The sequence below is a fragment of the Diabrotica virgifera genome, chromosome 1 (assembly GCF_917563875.1).
Source record: "Diabrotica virgifera virgifera chromosome 1, PGI_DIABVI_V3a".
Classification (NCBI taxonomy): Eukaryota; Metazoa; Arthropoda; class Insecta; order Coleoptera; family Chrysomelidae; genus Diabrotica; species Diabrotica virgifera.
Genome location: NC_065443.1, coordinates 112521707 through 112543703, shown reverse-complemented (window position 1 = coordinate 112543703; position 21997 = coordinate 112521707). Strand labels below are relative to the sequence as shown.

The 21997-nt window shown below is 32.7% G+C and overlaps 1 protein-coding gene across 1 annotated transcript in view; it reads left to right on the top strand.

The window, feature by feature from the left end:
• LOC114331166 (kinesin-like protein KIF11-B) overlaps window positions 1-21997 on the top strand; it is a 68846-nt gene that overhangs the window by 45028 nt on the left and 1821 nt on the right. The window contains exons 8-10 of the mRNA XM_028280658.2: window positions 9778-10101; window positions 12850-12984; window positions 17322-17492. Coding sequence (XP_028136459.2) covers window positions 9778-10101; window positions 12850-12984; window positions 17322-17492 — 630 coding nt within the window. The remainder of the gene's footprint in view (window positions 1-9777; window positions 10102-12849; window positions 12985-17321; window positions 17493-21997) is intronic.

Genomic DNA, 21997 nt, shown 5'->3' with positions numbered 1-21997 from the left:
ACTGCATTTCGAGTACTGTATGAAGGAACTTTAAAACCAATCTTAGACAATAAATAATGTCCATTTGCTGTACCATTTAACAAACTTCAGAATTTTCAAATCATGGTGATAACGACGTTCTTCCAGGGTATTGATATTTATATATTTATGCTCTAATTTCTTCATAACTGTAAAACCTGTTACTCCCATTAATAGCTCTATTTTTAAATCCCAAAAACCTAAGGAATTTATTTTGAACTTTTTAATTTTTTTCTGCGTAAACATTATAGTAAGGTTGCCAAATACTACAACAGTATTCCAAGTGAGGTTTAACAAGAGAACATTATAACAATTTTAGGGTATTGGGACTTTTAAAATTATAGCAATTTCGTTTCATGAAGCCAAGCATCTGTAATGCCTTTGAAATAATAGAATCAATATGATCTGCGAATTTTAGCGATTTGTCAAGCAGTATTCCAAGATCTCTTATTGTATTAACATAATCTAGTGGTGTGTTATCAAGTTTATATTCAAACTGAATATAAGTTCTACCTTGATTTTATAAACTAATAACTAAAATTGACATAACTAATTTTATGGCACTTTTTGACATTTAGCTCCATTTCATTTTCTTTACACCAACCCTGTACTTTACTTAATTGAAATTGCAGATTTTCGGAATCGTCAGGACTAGATATTTTTGAAAAGATTTTTAAATCATCCGCAAACAAAAGCTTACCACAGTTTATATCTGCAATATCATTTATAAATATAATAAATAATAGCGGACCCAGATGTGAACCCTGAGGGACACCAGAACTGACAACTACATCCTGAGATAGACAATCCTGTATCCTTACGTATTGGCGCCTTCCTATTAGGTAGCTTTCCAGCCATCCAAGCAGTTTCCCATTTACTCCAGCAGCTTCTAATTTAGACAATAGGATGTTATGATTTACCCTGTCAAATGCCTTGGAGAAGTCTGTATAAATAGAATCAATTTGATACCCACCCTTCAAAGCACTTGACAACGCATCCAAATAGCAAAGAAGATTTAATTCCTATGATTTGCATTTCTGATAACCATATTGCTCATCTACTGGAAACAATTTGAAACATACCGAAAGGCAGTCAAATAACTTAGGAATAGTACTTAATATAGAAATTGGTCTGTAATTTGTAATGTCGAATCCACTACCAGCCTTATGTATTGGCGTTAAAAAACTGAATTTCCAAGGACCAGGAAAGTAACCAGTATACAAAGAAGAATTAAAAATTTTCCACAATGGTCTTGCCAAAATAAAACTGCATTCCTTTAAAACTATAGGAGGTATTTTGTCAGGACCATGACCTCTGTTCACATCTAACGTCATCATTTTTTCATATACTTGAGATATTGTAATATTACAGGAATTTATTGTTATATTGGTGGTGGGAGGTAAAACACGTTTACTGATTGCTTTCGCAGAATAAACTGATGAGAAATATAATGCAAAAGCATTTGCAATATCACTTGAAGTTGTATAAGTGACATTTCATTTGGTAAACCCGTCCTCGTTCGTTTAGAATTTATGAATGACCAAAACGATTTAATGTTACTATGAATGGAATTCTCAGTTTTTTCTATAAAGTTATTATGACAAGTTTTTGTTAGAGCTTTACATTTACTTCTAAGGCTCGAGAATGCATTACATATAATCATTTAGAGAGGAACTAACTTTAAATTTTAAATGTGATAACTTTTTTTAAATTACTAGTTTCTTTAGTTCTGCCGAGAACCATTTGGAAATTTTTTTGTTGACATCATTTTTTTTTGGCTCAAAAATTTCAAAAGCACAGTACATGACTTCGTAGAATCTATTTGACATAATTAACTATTTAGATGGGAAATAATAGCTATTTGTATAACAAGGGAGGAAAGTGCTACTTTTCCTCCCGAGAATGAAGTTGACTGCCCGACGCGTAGCGGAGGGGAGTAATCATTCAAGGGAGGAAAAGGCACTTTACTCCCATGTTATACATATGGTTTTTCCACCTTCCTCAAATAACAAGTCATTTTTTCATTTTTACTTAATTTATTTATGTAACTAACCAACAAAATTTATTAGAACTAAAACTAACAAGTAGGTACAATATAACTGTCAACTGTCAAATATAAGTCAAATTATTAATGTAAACATTGTTAAATCAGAATAACAATTTACTCTTTTTTACCATTCTGCAAAGTACAGAGTGTTTTTAAATAAACGTTAAAATGTATAGATACATACTTACGTAATAGAAAATAGATATTGTACAGGGCGTCAATAAGTTATATTTCATGAATGAAATACCATGACGTCACTTTTACTTTTCCTCCCTAGGGAGGAAAAGTACAACTTTGCTCCCTACAATCAGGTCCGGAAAAGTATACTTTCGGTAGAGGTAGGTGGAAAAATATATATTGGACATGTCACTATAAAAATCACCAGATTCATTTTCTTTTTTGGTTGACCATGTCGGCCTTCGACGGTGATCCAGTAATTAGTATCGGACAACTTATAAGACTATTAACAAACAGTTTTAAAAAGAACAGTTCTTTTATATAAATGCAGATTAAAAATCTAAAAATTAAAGAAATGACTCAAAATACACAAAAAAATCGCCGATGTAATTAACCTAACAAATTTAAAAGTCAATAGTGTCAAAATTTCATAAATTTTAATAGTGTCAAAATGTCATTATTTAGTGGAGTAAACTTGCCTGGGTTGCACCAATTACATACAAATAAGCATTATTTCGCGGTAATCTTGAATTACTCCTCTTAGTTTAAAAACTAGGATAGGTTTTTTCCTTTCTGTTCCGTTTGGGGTTGAAAAGATAAATTGTGATGAACTTTTAGAAACCCAGTTCTTAATACTACATTTATTTTATACATAAATTGGAAAAGTGTCGTTAAAAAACTCATCATCATTCTCTTTGCCTTATCCCTATGCGGGGTCGGCTTCCCTAATTGCATTTCTCCTCACAGTTCTATCCTGGGTCATGTCAATATTAATCCCCTTTACCAACATGTCCTGCCTAATCGTCTCTAGATAATTAACATATCGGAAAAAACAGAAAAAATTGGGAAAAAACAGGTTTTTTTCCGTTTTTTTCCAGACCATTGGAAAAAATGAGAAAATTTCAAAATATTTTTTAATTGAGACTTAAGTGTAGTTACACTAAGGTCCGGTTTCACCAACAACAAATAAATCAATGAATAGTTCGTCGATTAAAATTTATTAGACGTTTATATTTATATTTTGTTTCAAAATAATTTTGATAATTTAAATTTAAACTGGCGAATTTACTTTCTTCTTAATATTTACAGCGAGATTGACTTAAAAATTTATTCGAAGAGTAAGTATTTATTTGATAAATACATAAAATAAGTCTCTAAAATAAGACGTTAGTAAAATGGAGAAATGTCAGTTTATTGGTCGATTAACTTTATTGATAGAATAAACTACTATTTGTCGTTGGTGAAACCTGCCCTTAGAGACTTTAATTGTAAGTGCCAAAACCGAAACTTCAAAGGTAGAAAACACATTATTTAACCAAATTGCTCAGTGGTATATTTTTATCCGAGTCTGAATCTGAATCTTCAGACCAAGCATCTGATTCAGACTCGTTCTCCGCTTCACCATCCCGAACGGATAACACACACAACATGATTTTTGTCAGTCTCTTTTAAAAGTGGATCTGGTCTAGTATCGTAAATAAATATCTGTTTTTCGTTTATAACCAAATTTAAATGAATAGCAACAACTTATAAATTTTATCCTGTGATAACATATTTTTTTTTGCTTGTATATATGAGGCCGTGTAAAGACCAGTTTCTTTCTGAAGAGGTGGAATATGGAGGTCCATTTAAAATTCGGAAGGCAATGCAATTGGCATAAGTGGCTGCGATGTACATAAACGTTGCTACCATATAACGGGATTAGTACTACATATTTGTACTGTCCCATAAAGAATTTCGACTAAAAAATCCAGTTTTTGTTCTAAATTGGGCTAGATTTGCCACCACCTTCCCTACATCTAGGTTTAAGCCCAGTCTTTTCACCTCCAAATAAATAGTTATCGGGAAGTTTATCCGGCAGATTACATGTAAATCTGTCAAATAAACTTCCCGATAACTAGTTATTCGGAGGTGAAAAGACCGGGCCTTAGTGAACAAGCCATTTCAGAAATGAAGTGTATGGCTTCCATTAGTTGGTCTTCATTCAATTATTCTTCTTTAAAGCGAGCTTCTTTAAAGAGGCTGCAAAGTGAATCAGCTTAAAACAAAATTCGTAGCGTTTTTCAACATGCATATTATTATTATTTTAGCAAGCTTTCGATAAGAGAACTAGTCTGGTTAACTTGTTGGGGAATATTTTTTAATATTGTGTCTTTTATGTAGATACCTACTTAAAGACAAAAGGCACTTCTGATAATATATATCTATCGAATTCTACTAAACTTATCGATTTTGATACGGGATGCAGAATTTGTTTAGTATATTGTACCAAATATCAAATTTTTCCGTATTTTTTCATTTTTTCCTGTTTTTTTCCGAAAAAAAAACAGGTTCTTTTCCGGCACCCAATTTTTCCGGAAATTTTAAATCTCTAATCGTCTCCCGCCACGTCTTCTTTGGTCTTTCTCTCCTACTCCTTCCAGGAATCTGCACTTCAGCTACTCTTCGTATTGGATGACTAACGTCTCGACGTTGAACATGACCAAACCATCTCAACCTATGCTCTCTAATTTGGCATCAATTGGTGCCACACCTAGACTTCCCCTAATATACTCATTCCTAATTTTATCCTTCTTTGTCACTCCACTCATCCATCTAAGCATTCTCATCTCCTCCACATGCATTCGTTGTTCCTCTTTCCTTTTCACTGCCCAACATTCAGTTCCGTACATCATAGCCGGTCTTATGGCTGTTTTATAGAATTTTCCTTTCAGCTTCGTTGGAACTTTTCTGTCACACAACACACCACTCGCTGCCTTCCACTTCATCCATCCAGCCCTAATTCCACTGCATGCATCTATTTCTCCATTACTCTGTAATACCGATCCCAGGTACTTAAAACTATTGCTTTTTACAATCAGTTCATCATCCAAAGATACCATTTTATTTGGAGTAACTCCATCTTTAAATGAACATTCCAAGTACTCTGTCTTTATCCTACTAAGTTTTAAACCTTTTCCTTCAGAGCTCGTGTCCACTGTTCCAGTTTTTGTTCTAAGTCTCTTTCACTATTTCCTACTAACACGACATCATCAGCATACATTAAGCACCATGGAATGTTACCCAGTACTTTCACCGTTATCTGGTCCAAAACTAATGAGAATAAATACGGACTAAGCACCGAGCCTTGGTGCAATCCTACTTTCACATGAAATTTATCAATCTCTCCTCACACTATCGTTAAAAAACTAATTAATAATTTTCAACATCAGAATATGCATCTATCATATGCTTAACTTCAAATTGTGGTCGCCAAAAATGTCAAGTGACTACGCTAGGTGTCGTGTAAGTCATGCACAGAGAGAATATTTCATCGCATAATTTAGTACAGCGTTGCCGCGTCCCCACTATTTTTGAGCCGCTCAATTTCTTTTTTCTAAAAAATGGCTTTGGCAGAGCCAGTTAGCCAGACTTGTTTGTGATTGATTGCAGACTCATAGTCATAAATTTCTTATTTCATAACATAAGTACATACTACAATATTATTTTTATAGATACATAGGTACATATATTGTGTTGCTTTTTTTTTAATATATATTTTAATTTGTGGTCAACAATTTTTTTTACTTCTTTTTTTTTGTTATTTTTCTTTTCTTTTTTTTTGTTTCTATTCTTTTTTTATATATTATTTTTTTTCTTTTAAATTTTTCCAAACCACATTTATGAAATGACTAGTTAGTACATACGAGTATTACGTTTACAACTTGTATTTCCATAATTTAACATGTTTATAAAGGAGGTGAAGAATTTCCATATCATTTGAAAATATTAAATTATTAAGGTCTATTGGGAAACAACATTTTAAATTTTTTAATTCCTTATAAAGGTCGTTTATGTTATTTATGTGTAAATGACATTCTAATATGACATGTGCTAGATCTCCGATTTTGCCACAAGTACAATTGGGAGTATCTGACAAGCCGATTCTATGCATGTAAGATGGCGTAAGAGTATGATTGGCTCTCAGCCGATTAATGGTCTTTATAAAATGTCTATTATATTCTGTGCAAAACCATCTTCTTGAGAATATCCTAGGGTTACAATGAGCAAAATTTGAGCCAGTATTACATTCTCTGTAATGCAATTGCCAATTATTTTCAAGTTTTTGTCAGCTAAAAGTATCAATATCTGAAGCTGGAATTAAATTTTTGTTTATTTTTTCTCCGATCATATAAGCTGATTTAGCAAAATTGTCAACTATTTCATTGCCTTTTATTCCCGAATGGCCCTTAATCCAAGCAATTATTACATTTACTCCTAATTGTATAGTTTCAAACAAAGTTTTAAGAATATTCAGTTCAATGTGGTTTATGTGTTTGACTGTTTGAATGTTACTAAATCTGTCCACCACGCTTTTACTGTCAGTAAATATAACATAATTGCTAGTTGGATTCAGTAGTACATACTGAAGAGCGAACATTACTGCTATCATTTCTGCTGTGTAGATTGAGCATTCAATGGCTAGGCTATATTCATGATGATAATTTTTATTTTCGTGGGACACTTATGGTATTATAATATCACCCTGTACAAAAGATGTTTAAAACTAATTCAAAGTCATTAATCCATGTAGTATCTGTTCTTGGATTCAATAACCGCAAGTAACATTGAATTGTCATGTTTTGTTATTATTTAAATGTGTATATAAACATTAACTCGGTCGAGAAAGAGGATTATGAATATTGATGTAGTTGGAAGGTATTCACGTATAGGATAGGTCAAGTTAATATTGTAAACAACTTATGTAGTGAATCATCGGCTTCGAATTAAATATAATGTTATCGGAAAACCTGAGTTTTAATTAATTGGGACCAGAAGGCATAACATCACACTATTTAATACATGGCTGATCCTGCAGATTAGAGGAGGTCTTCTGAAAGGAGCAGAGATGGCGGCAACAAATTGGAAACGGAGACGGCGAAGATGGACAGGAAACCCAGTGAGCGACAGTGTAAAGACAAAGTGGAAATAAAATGTAAGTAAGAATGTCTATCTTTATTAAAAATGCTTCCCTCGTTTTATATTATTATTGAACATTGAATATTTATCTTTGCTGATTTTTGAATAATTTATGAAGTATCGATTTTTTTTTTAAGAATATCTATGAATTTTGAAATATGAAGTGATTTTTGAATTGAATATTTTTATCGAAGTTTATTATATATGCTATTATTGAATTTTTATTGAATTTTGAATTTTTATTGAATTTATTTGAAAAATCTATCCGATTTCGATTTTTAGTACGGTTATTTTTGAATATTTTATGGAATATTGAATTTTTTCCAAAAATTTCTATCGAATCCTGAGATATGAACTGATTTTGAATATTTTTATCTAACTTTTGCATATGCTATTTTTGAATTTTTATTGAATTTTATTAGCAGTTGGTTTTGTTATTGATCTTTTAGATACATTTTTATCGATTTTGTGTTAAATTTTGTATGATATGAACCTGAATTAATAATTTTTGTGTGACTAATGATATATAAATGATTTTTTTTTAATGAATAATGATTAGGGATGACATACAACAAACATTGCTATAAGCAAGAGATATATTTTTAACGAACCGACCTGATGAGTCGAGATAAGGAATTTGAAGAAGGACTATATAGATAAGAAGAAGAACTAACAATATTATAAGCTAAATATTATGAGGCAACTAGAGACAATAAGAAACCCACTGCTCTTGTCAAATTAGGAAGGTACTAATGATTTATAGAAGCTTGAACGCTTATTAGAGACCCACTCTGTGTTTTGAAGGGTACCTATTTTATTCATGATTATTCGTGAATAAACAACGGCCTCAAAGCAAGGGATTGAGGTTGTGATATTTTTAGAAGAATTTGAACCGCATAAAATACCTATTTCGTGTTTTGAGTTAACTAGACCACCTAAATGGTGCGTACAGATCAGGGCGAAAATTCGGGTTAATATTGGCGGAGAACTAAGACATCTGAGTGAAACCTCTTTTATTAAGGTAAAACAAAGGTATCGGAGCTAGTATATGAAGTGATGATTATGATGTTATATGAAATGATATATGATTGTTATATGAAATATGTATATGAAGATGAATTATATACACTGTAGAAGTGCTATTATATGAAGAAAAATTAATTATATGAGTTGTAGTACCAGACAAGAAGAAAAGAAAGAAAAAAGAGAATTTTTAGTAAAATATGTGGGAAAAATGAAAGAAGACACATAAAAATTGCAAGAAAAGAAGCAAAATTAAGAAGATACTAAGCAAATAAGTAGCTAATCATTGAATTATGTCTAAGAATTAAAGCTGTAAATTTTTTTTTCTCTAAAGTAATGTTAATTATAAATAACTTATTTTTAAACGTAGATAATGAATTCAAGTTAAATTTTCGCGGAAAATGGAAGTATTTGAATTAAGGATAGACAATATCTTACAATAAGTGTTAGTAGATAGTAAGCAAAGGGACACAAAAAGTGAAGTTTTTAGAGATTAAATCTTTATTATAGGTACAAGAGAGTTATTAGAAGTTTTTTTAGAGACACATTAGAAGTCTTTTAGAGAGATTACATTTTTATTATAGGTACAATATTTTAAAGTTAGTAAGGCGTATATAAATAAATCAAAATAAGACTGAAATAGTAAAGTAACGTTAAATTCTTTTTTTTTATATGCCATTTAATAGAAGTTTAGGTAATATTTAGCTTAGCTTAGGAAGTATTAAATTCGAGATTTTATTACAATTAGATTAGTTACGGCTTATAGGCACTAAAAGACTATTAAAAGTAAGGATCAATTTCATTCACTGTGGACACTGTTTTGGTGAAGTGAATTAGTGAACGAAAAAAGGACGAAAAGACACGACGTGAAAGTACGTGAACTAGTAATAGGTTATAAAATACCAGTTTAGTATAGGGAAAATATGAACTTTTGTGTAAAATAGGAAAAAGAATATACATGTTTAGGGAAAATTGATTGATCTGAAACGTACCATGTTACAGTTAGTTAGGATAGTTAGGAAATTTAATTTTTGAAAATAGTATTAGGTAACCGTAAACATTTTTGTAAAAGGGAAAGAGGAGCATTACATTTTAAAAATATGTAATTTTAACAAAACGGGGAGGTATGGTATTATAATATCACCCTGTACAAAAGATGTTTAAAACTAATTCAAAGTCATTAATCCATGTAGTATCTGTTCTTGGATTCAATAACCGCAAGTAACATTGAATTGTCATGTTTTGTTATTATTTAAATGTGTATATAAACATTAACTCGGTCGAGAAAGAGGATTATGAATATTGATGTAGTTGGAAGGTATTCACGTATAGGATAGGTCAAGTTAATATTGTAAACAACTTATGTAGTGAATCATCGGCTTCGAATTAAATATAATGTTATCGGAAAACCTGAGTTTTAATTAATTGGGACCAGAAGGCATAACATCACACTATTTAATACACACTGCATTCCGTTAACCGCTCAAATTGAATTTCTACAAATCGTAAAAACGTAGTATGTACGTTATATGCGTTTTTTTATATATTTTTAGTATTTTGATGAAGCAATGACATTAATTCAATCATCTGACAATACAGCTAGTGATATAAATTCCGAACAAACTAGAAGGTATTACGAGAGTTTTAATCAGATGGAGAAAACCTTGACAGAGAGGATTAAAGAAGACACATCTTCAATAGCCATATTACAGAAACAAATAGCCCTATTACAGAAACGAATAGAAGAAGACATAATTACATTAAAAAGGATACAAGTAGATAGAGACAATGTTGTTAGTGCTGAAAAAAAGACAAGAGAATGTATTTTAGAAAGGGCCAATAATCTAGAAAAATTGGCAAAAGAAGCACTAGAAGGGGTAAGTCTTTTTTATTATTTTTTTATTCTCTATCTTCGTTTTATTTAGTAAACTAGCATTGTAAGCAAAACGTATCCTAATTGTATTTACTAAATATGTCCTTCAGTTTCAACGATAATAATCCTTTTCATCATAAATATTTTTGTTTATTGTTTTAGTTTTTAATGCTTCGTGTGCTGCTTCTTGTGAAAATTTTTAATAGTGAAAGGGATTATGCTAACTTTCTTATTTATTTATGTATTGGTTCTTGTTTAGTTTTTTTTTTTCATATAGTCCTGTCGCCAGGGGGGTACAACGGCCTTCTTAATTCAGATGGACTTACCCAAGTTTTTTTATGTATTTTGGCCCGTAGAACACGAATTTTTTGGGTAACAGTTGATCCGGATGTCGATAAGATTGTTATAAACAAAGAAGTTGAGGAATTACATAACAGCGATTTCTCGCAAAACAAAACAATTTTTTGTATTTTTTGGGTCATTCTAACCAAAAAATGTTCCTACAAGTTTTTTCGTAGGATGCATAGTTTTCGAGATAAACGCGGTTGAACTTTAAAAAAATCGAAAATTGCAATTTTTGAACCCGAGTAACCTTTGAATAAAAAATAAAATAGCAATTCTGCTTACCGCCTTTAAAAGTCAAATTTTATCTGTTTTGAATATTTGGATTGCTGAAAATTTATTTTTTGATTGTTAAAAAAAGCTATAAACACATAGTGTTTCCCGTGCCTAATACATGCGTTTTAACGCATGCTACGTAGAAATAGCCATGCTTGCACTCTTACCTCCTCTACCTACTCATTCGATTTTAAATGAGAAATCATTGAAAACATCACTCAAGCACTAGGTGTTTATAGCTTTGTTTTAACAATAAAATAATAAATTTTTAGCAATACAAATAATTAAAACCGATAAAATTTGACTTGAACTTTCAAATGCGGTAAGCAGAATTGCTATTTTATTTTTTAATCAAAAGTTATTCGGGTTCTAAAATTGCAATTTTTCGATTTTTTGAAAGTTCAACCGCGTTTATCTCGAAAACTATGCATCCTACGAAAAAAATTGTAGGAACATTTTTTGGTTAGAATGGCCCAAAAAATACAAAAAAATGTTTTCTTTTGCAAGAAATCGCTGTTATGTGATTCCTCAACTTCTTGGTTTATAACAATCTTATGGACATCCGGATCAACTGTTACCCAAAAAATTCGTGTTCTACAGGTCAAAATACATAAAAAAAACTTGGGTAAGTCCATCTGAATACAGGAGGCCGTTGTACCCCCCTGGCGACAGGACTAATAAGTTTGAGTTTCTGATTCGGTTGGGCCAAAATATTCTTAGAATTTTTCTTAAGCATCTATTAATGAGGGATTGAATCTTTTCAGTCTTTTGTGATCCGTATTGCCTTTGCAGTATTATTGAAAACGTTTACTTTGGTGTCCAGTTTTATCTCATTAGATTTCCATACATTATTTAACATATAGTATGCTATCTGTGATTTGCCAATTCGTGTTTGAATATCCTCCTCTGCTCCTCCTGTCGTGTTGAGGATGCTTCCTAGATAACTAACTCTTTCTACTGATTTCAGCTCTCACAATAAAGCACTGAAAACGTTTGTTTTCTATACTTCCACAAAATTTATTACAACTATGTGACTACAGCTGTTTCGGCAGAGTGATTTAGATTACTATGGGTTTGTCTTTTTAAAGTCTTTAACTGAAGAGGTTGAGGAGTGGGGAGCTGTTTGTCTCGAGTTGGTCATTCAGGATTATATCTGTATTTTTCAATTTATTAATTTCCATAGATTCTAATAAATATAGTTTAAGGCCTTTATTTTGAATATGCAGAATTTGAAACTGTTCATTAAAAGAATGATTATGATCTATAAGGTGAAATGCGTTTGTCTGTTTTTCTATTGTTGAAAGCCCTTTTGTATTCTGCTATCCGTTTGTCAAAGGTTCTGCCAGTTTGACCGATAAGTTTTCGGACAGTCATCACAAGTTAGTTTGTAAACACCACTCTGTGGTTGTTTTCTCTTTCGGCTCTTATTGTTCTTAATATAGCTCCTGGTTTTCTATCTGTATGTCAGTTTTATTCATGTTTATCACGATTCTTACTTTTTTACCTTCTCTGGCTAAGTTCTCACTTTTTTTTCTGCATGCTCTGTCTCTTTGCTGAAAGTATGCATGCATCATCTGCGTATTGAAGATCTTCTAATTGTTGAAAGATATTCTAGTATATCCCAGTTTTACCGTTGCTGTTTTTCTTATGAGTCAGTCCATGACAATAATAAACAGAGTGGGAGACAGTCTTACAACCCAGTTTTACACCGCTATTAATGTCGATTGATTTTGTTAAATTCCCGTCGTATAACATAATACTTTTACTGTGGTGATTTCATATAAAAACTTCTTTCTTAAGAATTCGTCCGGTATCCCATACCTTCCTACTATTTCCCAACATGTTTCTCTGTGTAGGTGTAAAATGTCGAACGCCTTCCTATAGTCAATGAAGTTAAGATATAGTTTACTTCGGCATTCCACTGACTGCTCGTTGATCATTCTGAGCGTGGAGATCTGTTCTATGCATGACTTATTTTCTCGGAAGCCAGCTTGATTTGCTTTTAATTTTTGGTCCATTTTATTTTTCATTCTTTTAAGCACGATACGGGTCATTATTTTACTCACAAAACATAAGAGGGTAGATTCTGTACTATGATAAAATAAATGCACATCATTTTTTGTTTACTTTTTAGCTGCATAATTGTTACAAGCTACCTAATTTAATTGCAATACAAAATGCTAAAGTGGAAGAGCTACGGGCTGTGATACAAGAATTTGAAGACAAATTAAATGAGATTTCTTCGGATCTAAATAAAAAACATGAAGAGGTAAGTATGATTAAAATTTTTCTTTTAGTGTTAAATGTATATTTATCCACAAGGAAGAATTTCCTGTAGGTGGCTGTATACCATTAATTACAAGTAAATTTAATGAAAAAGTTTGTCTTATAAAAGGTATATCTATTTAAAAAACCCCTAAAAGGGCTACAAATATTAAAACAAAACGTTTTCGGTCTGTAACAAGAGCATCATCAGTGTTACAAGAACATGCTGAGCCACCCAAAAATACTAAGGTTAAAACCTTTTAAAAATAGACTAAATGTCTTATATAAATATATACATAATAAAATCCAAAGGATGGATATAATTCCTATGGATATGGCCTTAGGGCAACATATGACTCCCACACACGTGGTACGTGGATTGCTAGGTATTAATTAATTAGGTCATGACGTTGAAAGAGGTGAAAGGCAACTAAAGGCAATTAGGAATTTGAAATTTTAAGAGGGGTGCGATAGGGGTGTATTTTGTCTCCTGTGCTGTTCAACCTCTATGTGGAGAATGTTTTTGCAGAGGTACTCACTGTAGTATAAAGATCAACGGGTACCAGATAAATAACATTCGTTACGCCGACGACACCACGATAATCACAGATAACGAACATGATAAATATGCAGTTGATGCTAAATAAAATAAATACCGCAGGAAAAAAATATCGCTTGAAGATAAATGCTGGAAAAGCTAAATGCATAGCAATAAGAAATGGCACACTTTTAAGAGTACAACTGCAAGTAGATAATGCTCCAATAGAGCAAGTGAAAACATTCAAATACTTGGGAATGATGGTGAATAACCATTGGGATCGTCAACAAGAAATAAAATGACGTACCGAACAAGCAAGACAAGCTTTTATTAAATTTAAACCGCTACTTTGTAACCGCAATGATTCCTTCAATCTCTGTTACAGAATGGTTAAGTGCTATGTATGGTTCATATTGTTATACGGCATGGAGGCATGGACGTTGAAAATGTCTTCCATTAATGAGTTGGAAATGTGGACCTTGCGAAGAATGTTCCGCATACCATGGACATATGGGGTGAAAAACGAGGAAGTCTTAAGAAAAACAGATACTGAGAGAAAATCGCTCAACTTGATCAATGCGCGAAAAATTGGATACCTGGGCCATATTCTGAGGGGGGAAAATACGCAATCGCTCAACTAATCGTCCAAGGAAAGATTGAGGGCAAGAGTGGAGTAGGTCGCAAACTAATGTCATCATCATGCTCTTTGCCTTATCCCTATGTGGGGTCGGCTTCCCTAATTGCATTTCTCCACACAATTATATCTTGGGTCATATCAATGTTAATCCCCTTTACCAACATGTCCTGCCTTATCGTCTCTCCCCAGGTCTTCTTTGGTCTTCCTCTCCTACTCCCTCCAGGAATCTGTACTTCAGCTATTCTTCGTATTGGGTGATTAACGTCTCGACGTTGAACATGACCAAACCATCTCAACCTATACTCTCTCATTTTGGCATCAATTGGTGCGACACCTAGACTTCCCCTAATATACTCATTTCTAATTTTATCCGTCTTTGTCACTCCACTCATCCATCTAAGCATTCTAATTTCCGCCACATGCATTCGTTGTTCCTCTTTCTTTTTCACTGCCCAACATTCAGTTCCGTACATTATAGCCGGTCTTATGGCTGTTTTATAGAATTTTCCCTTCAGCTTCATTGGAATTTTTCTGTCACACAACACACCACTCGCTTCTTTCCACTTCATCCATCCAGCCCTAATTCTACTGCATGCATCTCCATCTATTTCTCCATTACTCTGTAATACCGATCCCAGGTACTTAAAACTATTGCTTTTCACAATCATTTCACCATCCAAAGATACCATTTTATTTGTAGTAACTCCATCTTTAAATGAACATTCCAAATACTCTGTTTTTGTCCTACTAAGTTTTAAACCTCTTTCCTCCAGAGCTTGTCTCCACTGTTCCAGTTTTTGTTCTAAGTCTCTTTCACTATTTCCTATTAACACTACATCATCAGCATACATTAGGCACCATGGAATGCTACCCTGTAGTTTCTCTGTTATCTGGTCCAAAACTAATGAGAATAAATAAGGACTAAGCACCGAGCCTTGGTGCAATCCTACTTTCACCTGAAATTTATCAGTCTCTCCCACACCTGTCCTAACACTAGTCGTTACTCCCTTATACATATCTCTCACATTCTTTACATATTCGCCAGGGACTTCTATTAGTCCAGAAAGCCACTGCGCATCCGCTAGGAAAAATATTCTAATACGGATTTTTTGCACAATCTTACTCAACAAACTCCTTTTAACAAATTTGCATGTTGCCAGGACCAAAAGGTGGTCAAAAAATTTTTAAACGTTTTTTTTTTGTTTTTTTCCTAAAATTATTTTTTTTTGCATGAAAAAAGTTTTTTTTAGGTTTTTTGGATCATTCCAAACAGAAAAGTTATTCAGTGACTTTTCTCTAAAAATGATAATTTTTGACATATAAGCGATTAAAAATTGAAAAATTGCGAAATCGACCATTTTTAACCCTCAAAAACTATGTGAAAAACTGAAAATTTGAATGTTGCCAAGGTAGGTAGATATTCTTTAAACATCGATTGATGAAATCCCGAAGAGTTTTTTGAAATACAATATTCAAAACTCCTTTGTTTTTTAATTGATAATCAAGCGTGCGCGACACTATTTTCCACCGTTGCATGTGTATACAGTATGGTGCAAATGAAAGGAATAAATTCGTTTTTTCGTAAACCGGTGACCTTAAGGAAAAATCCCGAAACAGGTCGATTTTTATTTTTAAGTTATGATATTGTGGCATATATGGTATACTAGTGACGTCATCCATCTGGAGTGATGACGTAATCGATGATTTTTTTAAATGAGAATAGGGATCGTGTGCTAGCTCATTTGAAAGGTTTTTTAATTCTCTATTCAGTAATATAAACATTTAAGAATATATGTAATTTATTTAATTCAAAATACATTTTACTGTTACCCGAAATCTAAAAAATGTTTATTTAACAATTAACATTGCTTTTCGATTAAATTCAATGTTCAAGCCAGCTCCCGCCAACCACCTACCTCTTGGAAGTTTGAACATTTAATTTAAGCGAAAAGCAATGTTTATTTGTGAAATTAACTTTGTTTTCTGATTTTTGAAAGCAGTAAAATGTATTTTGAATTAAATAAATTACATACATTCTTCTTTTTTGTCAAATAATTTAATTTAATGAAATTTTTTTGGACACCCTGTATAAATAATTATGTAAATGTTTATATTACTGAATAGAGAATTGAAGAACCTTTCAAATGAGCTAGCACACGACCCCCCTATTCTCATTTAAAAAAATCATGATTACGTCATCACGTCCAGATGGATGACGTCACTAGTATACCATATATGCCACAATATCATAACTTAAAAATAAAAATCGACCTGTTTCGAGATTTTTCCTTAAAGTCGCCGGTTTACGAAAAAACGAATTTATTCCTTTCATTTGCACCATACTGTATACACATGCAACGGTGGAAAATAGTGTCGCGCACGCTTGATTAGCAATTAAAAACAAAGGAGTTTTGAATATTGTATTGCAAAAAACTCTTCGGGATTTCATCAATCGATGTTTAAAGAATATCTACCGACCTTAACAACATTCAAATTTTCAGTTTTTCGCATAGTTTTTGAGGGTGTTTGGAATGATCCAAGAAACTTAAAAAAAAATTTCCATGCAAAAAAAATAATTTTAGAAAAAAAAACAAAAAAAAACGTTGAAAAAAGTTTTTACCACTTTTTGGTACTGGCAACATGCAAATTTGTTAAAAGGAGTCATTTTTGAGTAAGATTGTGCAAAAAATCAGAATCGGAATATTTTTTCTAGCGGATGCACAGTGGCTTTCTGGACTATCATTTCTTATTGAGTGCCCACCACAGAATCTCTCGAGGAACTCTATCATATGCTTTCTCAAGATCAATGAATACCATCTGAGCGTTGGTATCTTTATTCCTGTATTTTTTTTCCATCAGTTGCCTTACAATGAAAATTGCATCTGTTGTTGATCGCCCTGCATAAAGCCTTAGGTGCATTAGGTCGCAAACTAATGTCGTGGCTGCGAAATATAAGGAACTGGACAGGCATAAATAACACTGGCAAACTTTTGTATACCGCAAAAGACAGACGTCTGACCTTAAAACAATTCGCCAACGCGAATAAGGTGCACGGCACCATAAGAAAAAGATATGGATATATAAATCACATTTTGAAATCCCAAATCATAATTGTTTTAAAATAGTAAACTGCTAATCAATTATCAACTAATCTTTTTTGTTTCAGATTACACAACACACAGTAGACACGTATAATAATTCAATATTCAATACCTGTAAAAATATAGAAGAAGCTATGAATGAAAAAATTAACAATTTGTTAAATAGTGTAGATATGATGGTAGGAAAAACTGATACAGCGGAATCGTTTTCAAAGTTCATCTGTCATATGAAAGAAGTAAGAAATATTTTTTATTATTTACTACAATTTTCATATTGGAACAGAATCTTTTTTTTTTTTCTCTGATTCTGGCTTTGGTTTAGAACTAGAACCTTTAGCCACGTAATTGTATAACTTATCAATAAGTCAGGGGAGTAATGTGTAGTGTGTGTGTTGAGTAAGTGTCTTGTTACTTTGCAAAGTCGACGTCATTGTCTTTGCAAAGAGACGCTAATTGTTTCCGAACGTCTGCGGTCCCTCCGGTGAGTACCGATCCCACAAGAACAGAAACTATTTTCCATTTATTAATTTATAATAAATGAAAAATTTCTGCCCCTGGTAGGATTCGAACTCCCGACCTTTCGTTTCAAAGGTAGGCGCTCTTACCACTGCGCCACAGAGGGGGTTGGAACAGAATCTACTTTAATAATATGCAAGTTCAAAAATTTCATCAAAATATTTTAGGAATTTATTTTTGAAGCTATATAGAATTGAAAAATGCAAAAAAAATTAATTTTTTGAAACTTATAAAAGTACTAAGCTTTATTTTTAAACCAAGAGGAGTAAACTGAAAAGACAGATTCACACCCAAGAAAGTCACTAGAAATATCACCAAATACGTCGCTAAAAAGTTCTAAAAATCGCTGATATAACTTAATTAACCTATGAAATGCCAACAGTGTCAAAATTTTATAAATGTCATTAGTGTCAAAATTTGATAACAGTGGAGTAAACTGGCCTGAGGTTGGACCAATAGGGAACTTTCACATTTTTTAATTAAATAATACTGTTCAGTTTTTGTATAAAAATGAGATTTCCAAAATTTCACGCTTCAAAAACTCATATTAACTTAAGGTGGTATGACACAATGTTAAAATTTATATAGTTTTTAGGTACAGTTACCGTCACTATTTCAAAACCAATCTTCAACTTAGGGGTATGTTCGTGAACTGTAGACTTTCTATTTTAATAGTATCTAGTTAAAATTTCCAAAGAAAGCAGTATATTTTTTATAACTGTACTTAAAGGAGTCCATGTCATAACTTACGTCGTAACTTGTTGTAAAAATTCGTTTTGCATAATAATTTTTGAACTTGGGTAGAAAATAACTATCAGAAACGATTAACTATGCAAAAAGCTTTATTTTAAATAAAATTTCATTGTCCGTACTGCCATAATTTTTAAATTAACTGTACCTAAAGGTAAAAATTATTGTTAAAAGCTGCAATCTGGGGATTTTGTTCATATTACAGCAATAAGTTGGCATTAAAATCTACAAACAATTGAAAACGAGTTTTATAACCACGGAAATACGATGAATCACGCGGTTTTGTTTAGAAAAGCCCCACCCCCTCCCAGTACACATTTTGGGCCTTGTTTGACTTTCAATCATGATTGTATAACGTCACAGTGTCTTAACAATACAAATATACATTTTTTATGCTTGAAACCGTGTGGTTATACAAATGGTTGAAAGTTAAACGAGGCTCAAAGTGTTTACTGGGGGATTATACTAGTTTTGACATAATACATAGATAACATAAGCTCTAGTATATATGTTATGTGGGGCGTATCTAAAAAACAATTTCAGTTTTATTCACTTTCTGGCAAATTTAATTTTTATAGGGCCGCAAATAATGCATTGTTCGGATACAATTAGCGTCTCTTTGTAAAGACGATGACATCGACATTTTTACACACATTACACATGCCAATGACCATTAGTATTTGTTGAGGCATTATCCTAATAAAAAAATTGTAGACAAAACAATATTGTATAGTCATTGATTAATTTATGTCAAATATTTCAGTAAGTGAAAAAAAAAATTGAAATTTACTGGATTAATAATTAGATAAACCGATATGCAGACGATACAGTTGTGATTGCTAGCAGTATTGATGAACTTCAGCATCTTATGGACAGGGTACCTACAAAGAGCGAGTAAAAAAAGAGAATTTAACCTTCAACAAAAATGGACACTGGTGAGCAAAACTCAACAACCTGCCAGACAATTGAAAATAAAAAACCAATTCAACACGTACAATTATATGTATACCTTGGAACAGTCGTCAACTCGAAATGGGATCAAACAACCGAAATACGATGTAGAATTGAAAATGCCAGAGCTACATTTAACATGAGAAATATATTCAATAATTGCGACATATATGTCCCACTAAAAATATGGCTGCTAAAATGCTATGTATTTCCAGTCTTGTTGTATGGAGCAGAGACCTGGACAATAACGGAAACATTATCGAAAAGGCTAGAGGTATTCGAAATGTGGGTGTACCGACGTATCCTCAAAATATTCTGGACGACCCACACCACCAACGAAGAGGTATTGCGCCGAATGGGAAAACAAAAAGAAATATCTTTCACAATTAAAAAACGAAAACGTGAACACCTCGGTCATATATTATGAGATATGATAAATATCGTATACTGCAGCTGATAATATAGGGTAAAATAGAGAGTAAACGTGGACCCGGAAGAAGAAGACACTCATGGCTTCAAAACTTACGCCAATGGTTTGGACTAACATCGATCGAGTTATAGACACGCTGTAAACAAAATTAAAATTGCTATGATGATAGCCAACGTCCACAACGGACAAGGCACATGAAGAAGAAAAATTAGAAATGAGATGAAAATGTAAAATTTTCCGAGGAAAAAAACTTCCCGTGTTGACATTCCAACATACAAATCAATGGTATCACCCTTTAGAGTTCCCAAAGCTTCATATACCTGAGCACAGAGCTAAACAGTCAGCTAGACTAGACCACTCAAAAAATGCTCTGTAACCCCAAGCTATCAGTCACAATAAGATTGAGAACACTAAAGTGTTTATGTGTGGTGTCTATTACTGTATGGCTGCGAGACCTGGACATTAAAACAGTATGATGTCAACAAACTGAATTCATTCGAAATGTGGATGTACCGCAGAATGCTAAGAATAAGCTGGACCAGCAAAACTACAAATGAAGAAGTACTGGAAATAATGAACACACGTCCTCATCTGGTCAATACAATCAAAATTAGAAAGACGTCATATCTAGGACACTTAATGCGCCATAGGGAATTTGAGCAGTTTCAGGTAATATTAGAAGGCAAAATCGAAGGTAAACGGGGTATAGGAAGAAAAAATCCTGACTCCGAAACATCAGAGATTGGACCAACACAACAGGGAATGACTTAATCCATCAAGCCCAGAACAGAGAGAAATTTGCCATATTGATCGCCAACCTCGATAGAGAAGGCACTTAGGAGGAGGAGGACAACGCAAGAGACCCTAAGAGGTAGTTTTCTGTCCCGATTAAACCCCGATTAGCTAACCAGGACATAAAATACCGGTCCTAAGGCTCAAAGATAGATAGAAAGTAACTTGTGAAGTGGTTACGATTGATTTGATTTAAGATGATAATTAGGGGCTGATTTTCCCGAGGTTTTTTACCAAAAAAAGGGACCAACTATATTTTGAGCATTTGCTTAGTTTTGATGCTACAAACTTAAAAAAAAAACAAAAATAAATATTTTTTAAATACTTTAAAAAAGTTGTAATGAGTTTTCCCCAAAAAAGTGCATCATTTTTTGGTTATTTCACGTTGAAATATTCAGTTTGAAATTTGACGGATATGAAACTACACTTAGCTACAACTTTGTTTCAACTGGGTCCATAGAGTTCATACATATATAGACCTGGATCCCGCGTACCTAAAAAAAGTTGATTAATAGCAAGCTGAAAATTTGTTAATAGCTTAACGGTGTCTAGTCGGACAAATTTTGATGTATGGGAGCACTGGAAGAGGGAAAGTTTTATTTGTGGAACAGCTTAAAAATTTGGAACGTTAGACTACGAAAACGTTCCATGTATTTTGTCGAACAGAACTTCCAATTGATTTTACATGTAAAAATCAGACTGGTGTTTATCACCAACTGGGTATTTTAATGAGTGGAACACGAAGAACATGTCAAATGACAGTAATCAAGTCGGTTAGTAATATAGTAATAGCAGTCTGATGTTTGCATGAGAGTTTAATGAAAGGGTAACAAATCAATTGGATGTTTGTCCGACAAAATACCTGGGATTTCTTCGTAACCCCTGTTAATTATAATGCCCATTTGGTGACAAATAGCAGCCTGATTTTTGCATGAGATTTTAATCAAAGGGTAACAAATCAGTTGGAAGTTCTGTCGGACAAAATACATGTGACGTTTTCGTGGTCTGACCGTTCCAAATTTTTAAACTGTTCCACAATTAAAACTTCCCCTATTCCAGTGTTCCCCCCCGTACATCAAAGTTTGTCCGACTAGACACCGTTAAGCTATTAATAAATTTTCAGCTTGCTATTAATCAACTTTTTTTGGTACGCGGGATCCAGGTCTAATACACCATTTTTTTATACTTTTTTAGAAGCTACATATTTTTGCTAAGAATGTTTTTTCGGATAAAATACTTTTTGAGTTATTTGTAAAAGCCGCCTAAAACGTGTTTTTTACTCGCAAATAACTCAAATATTAA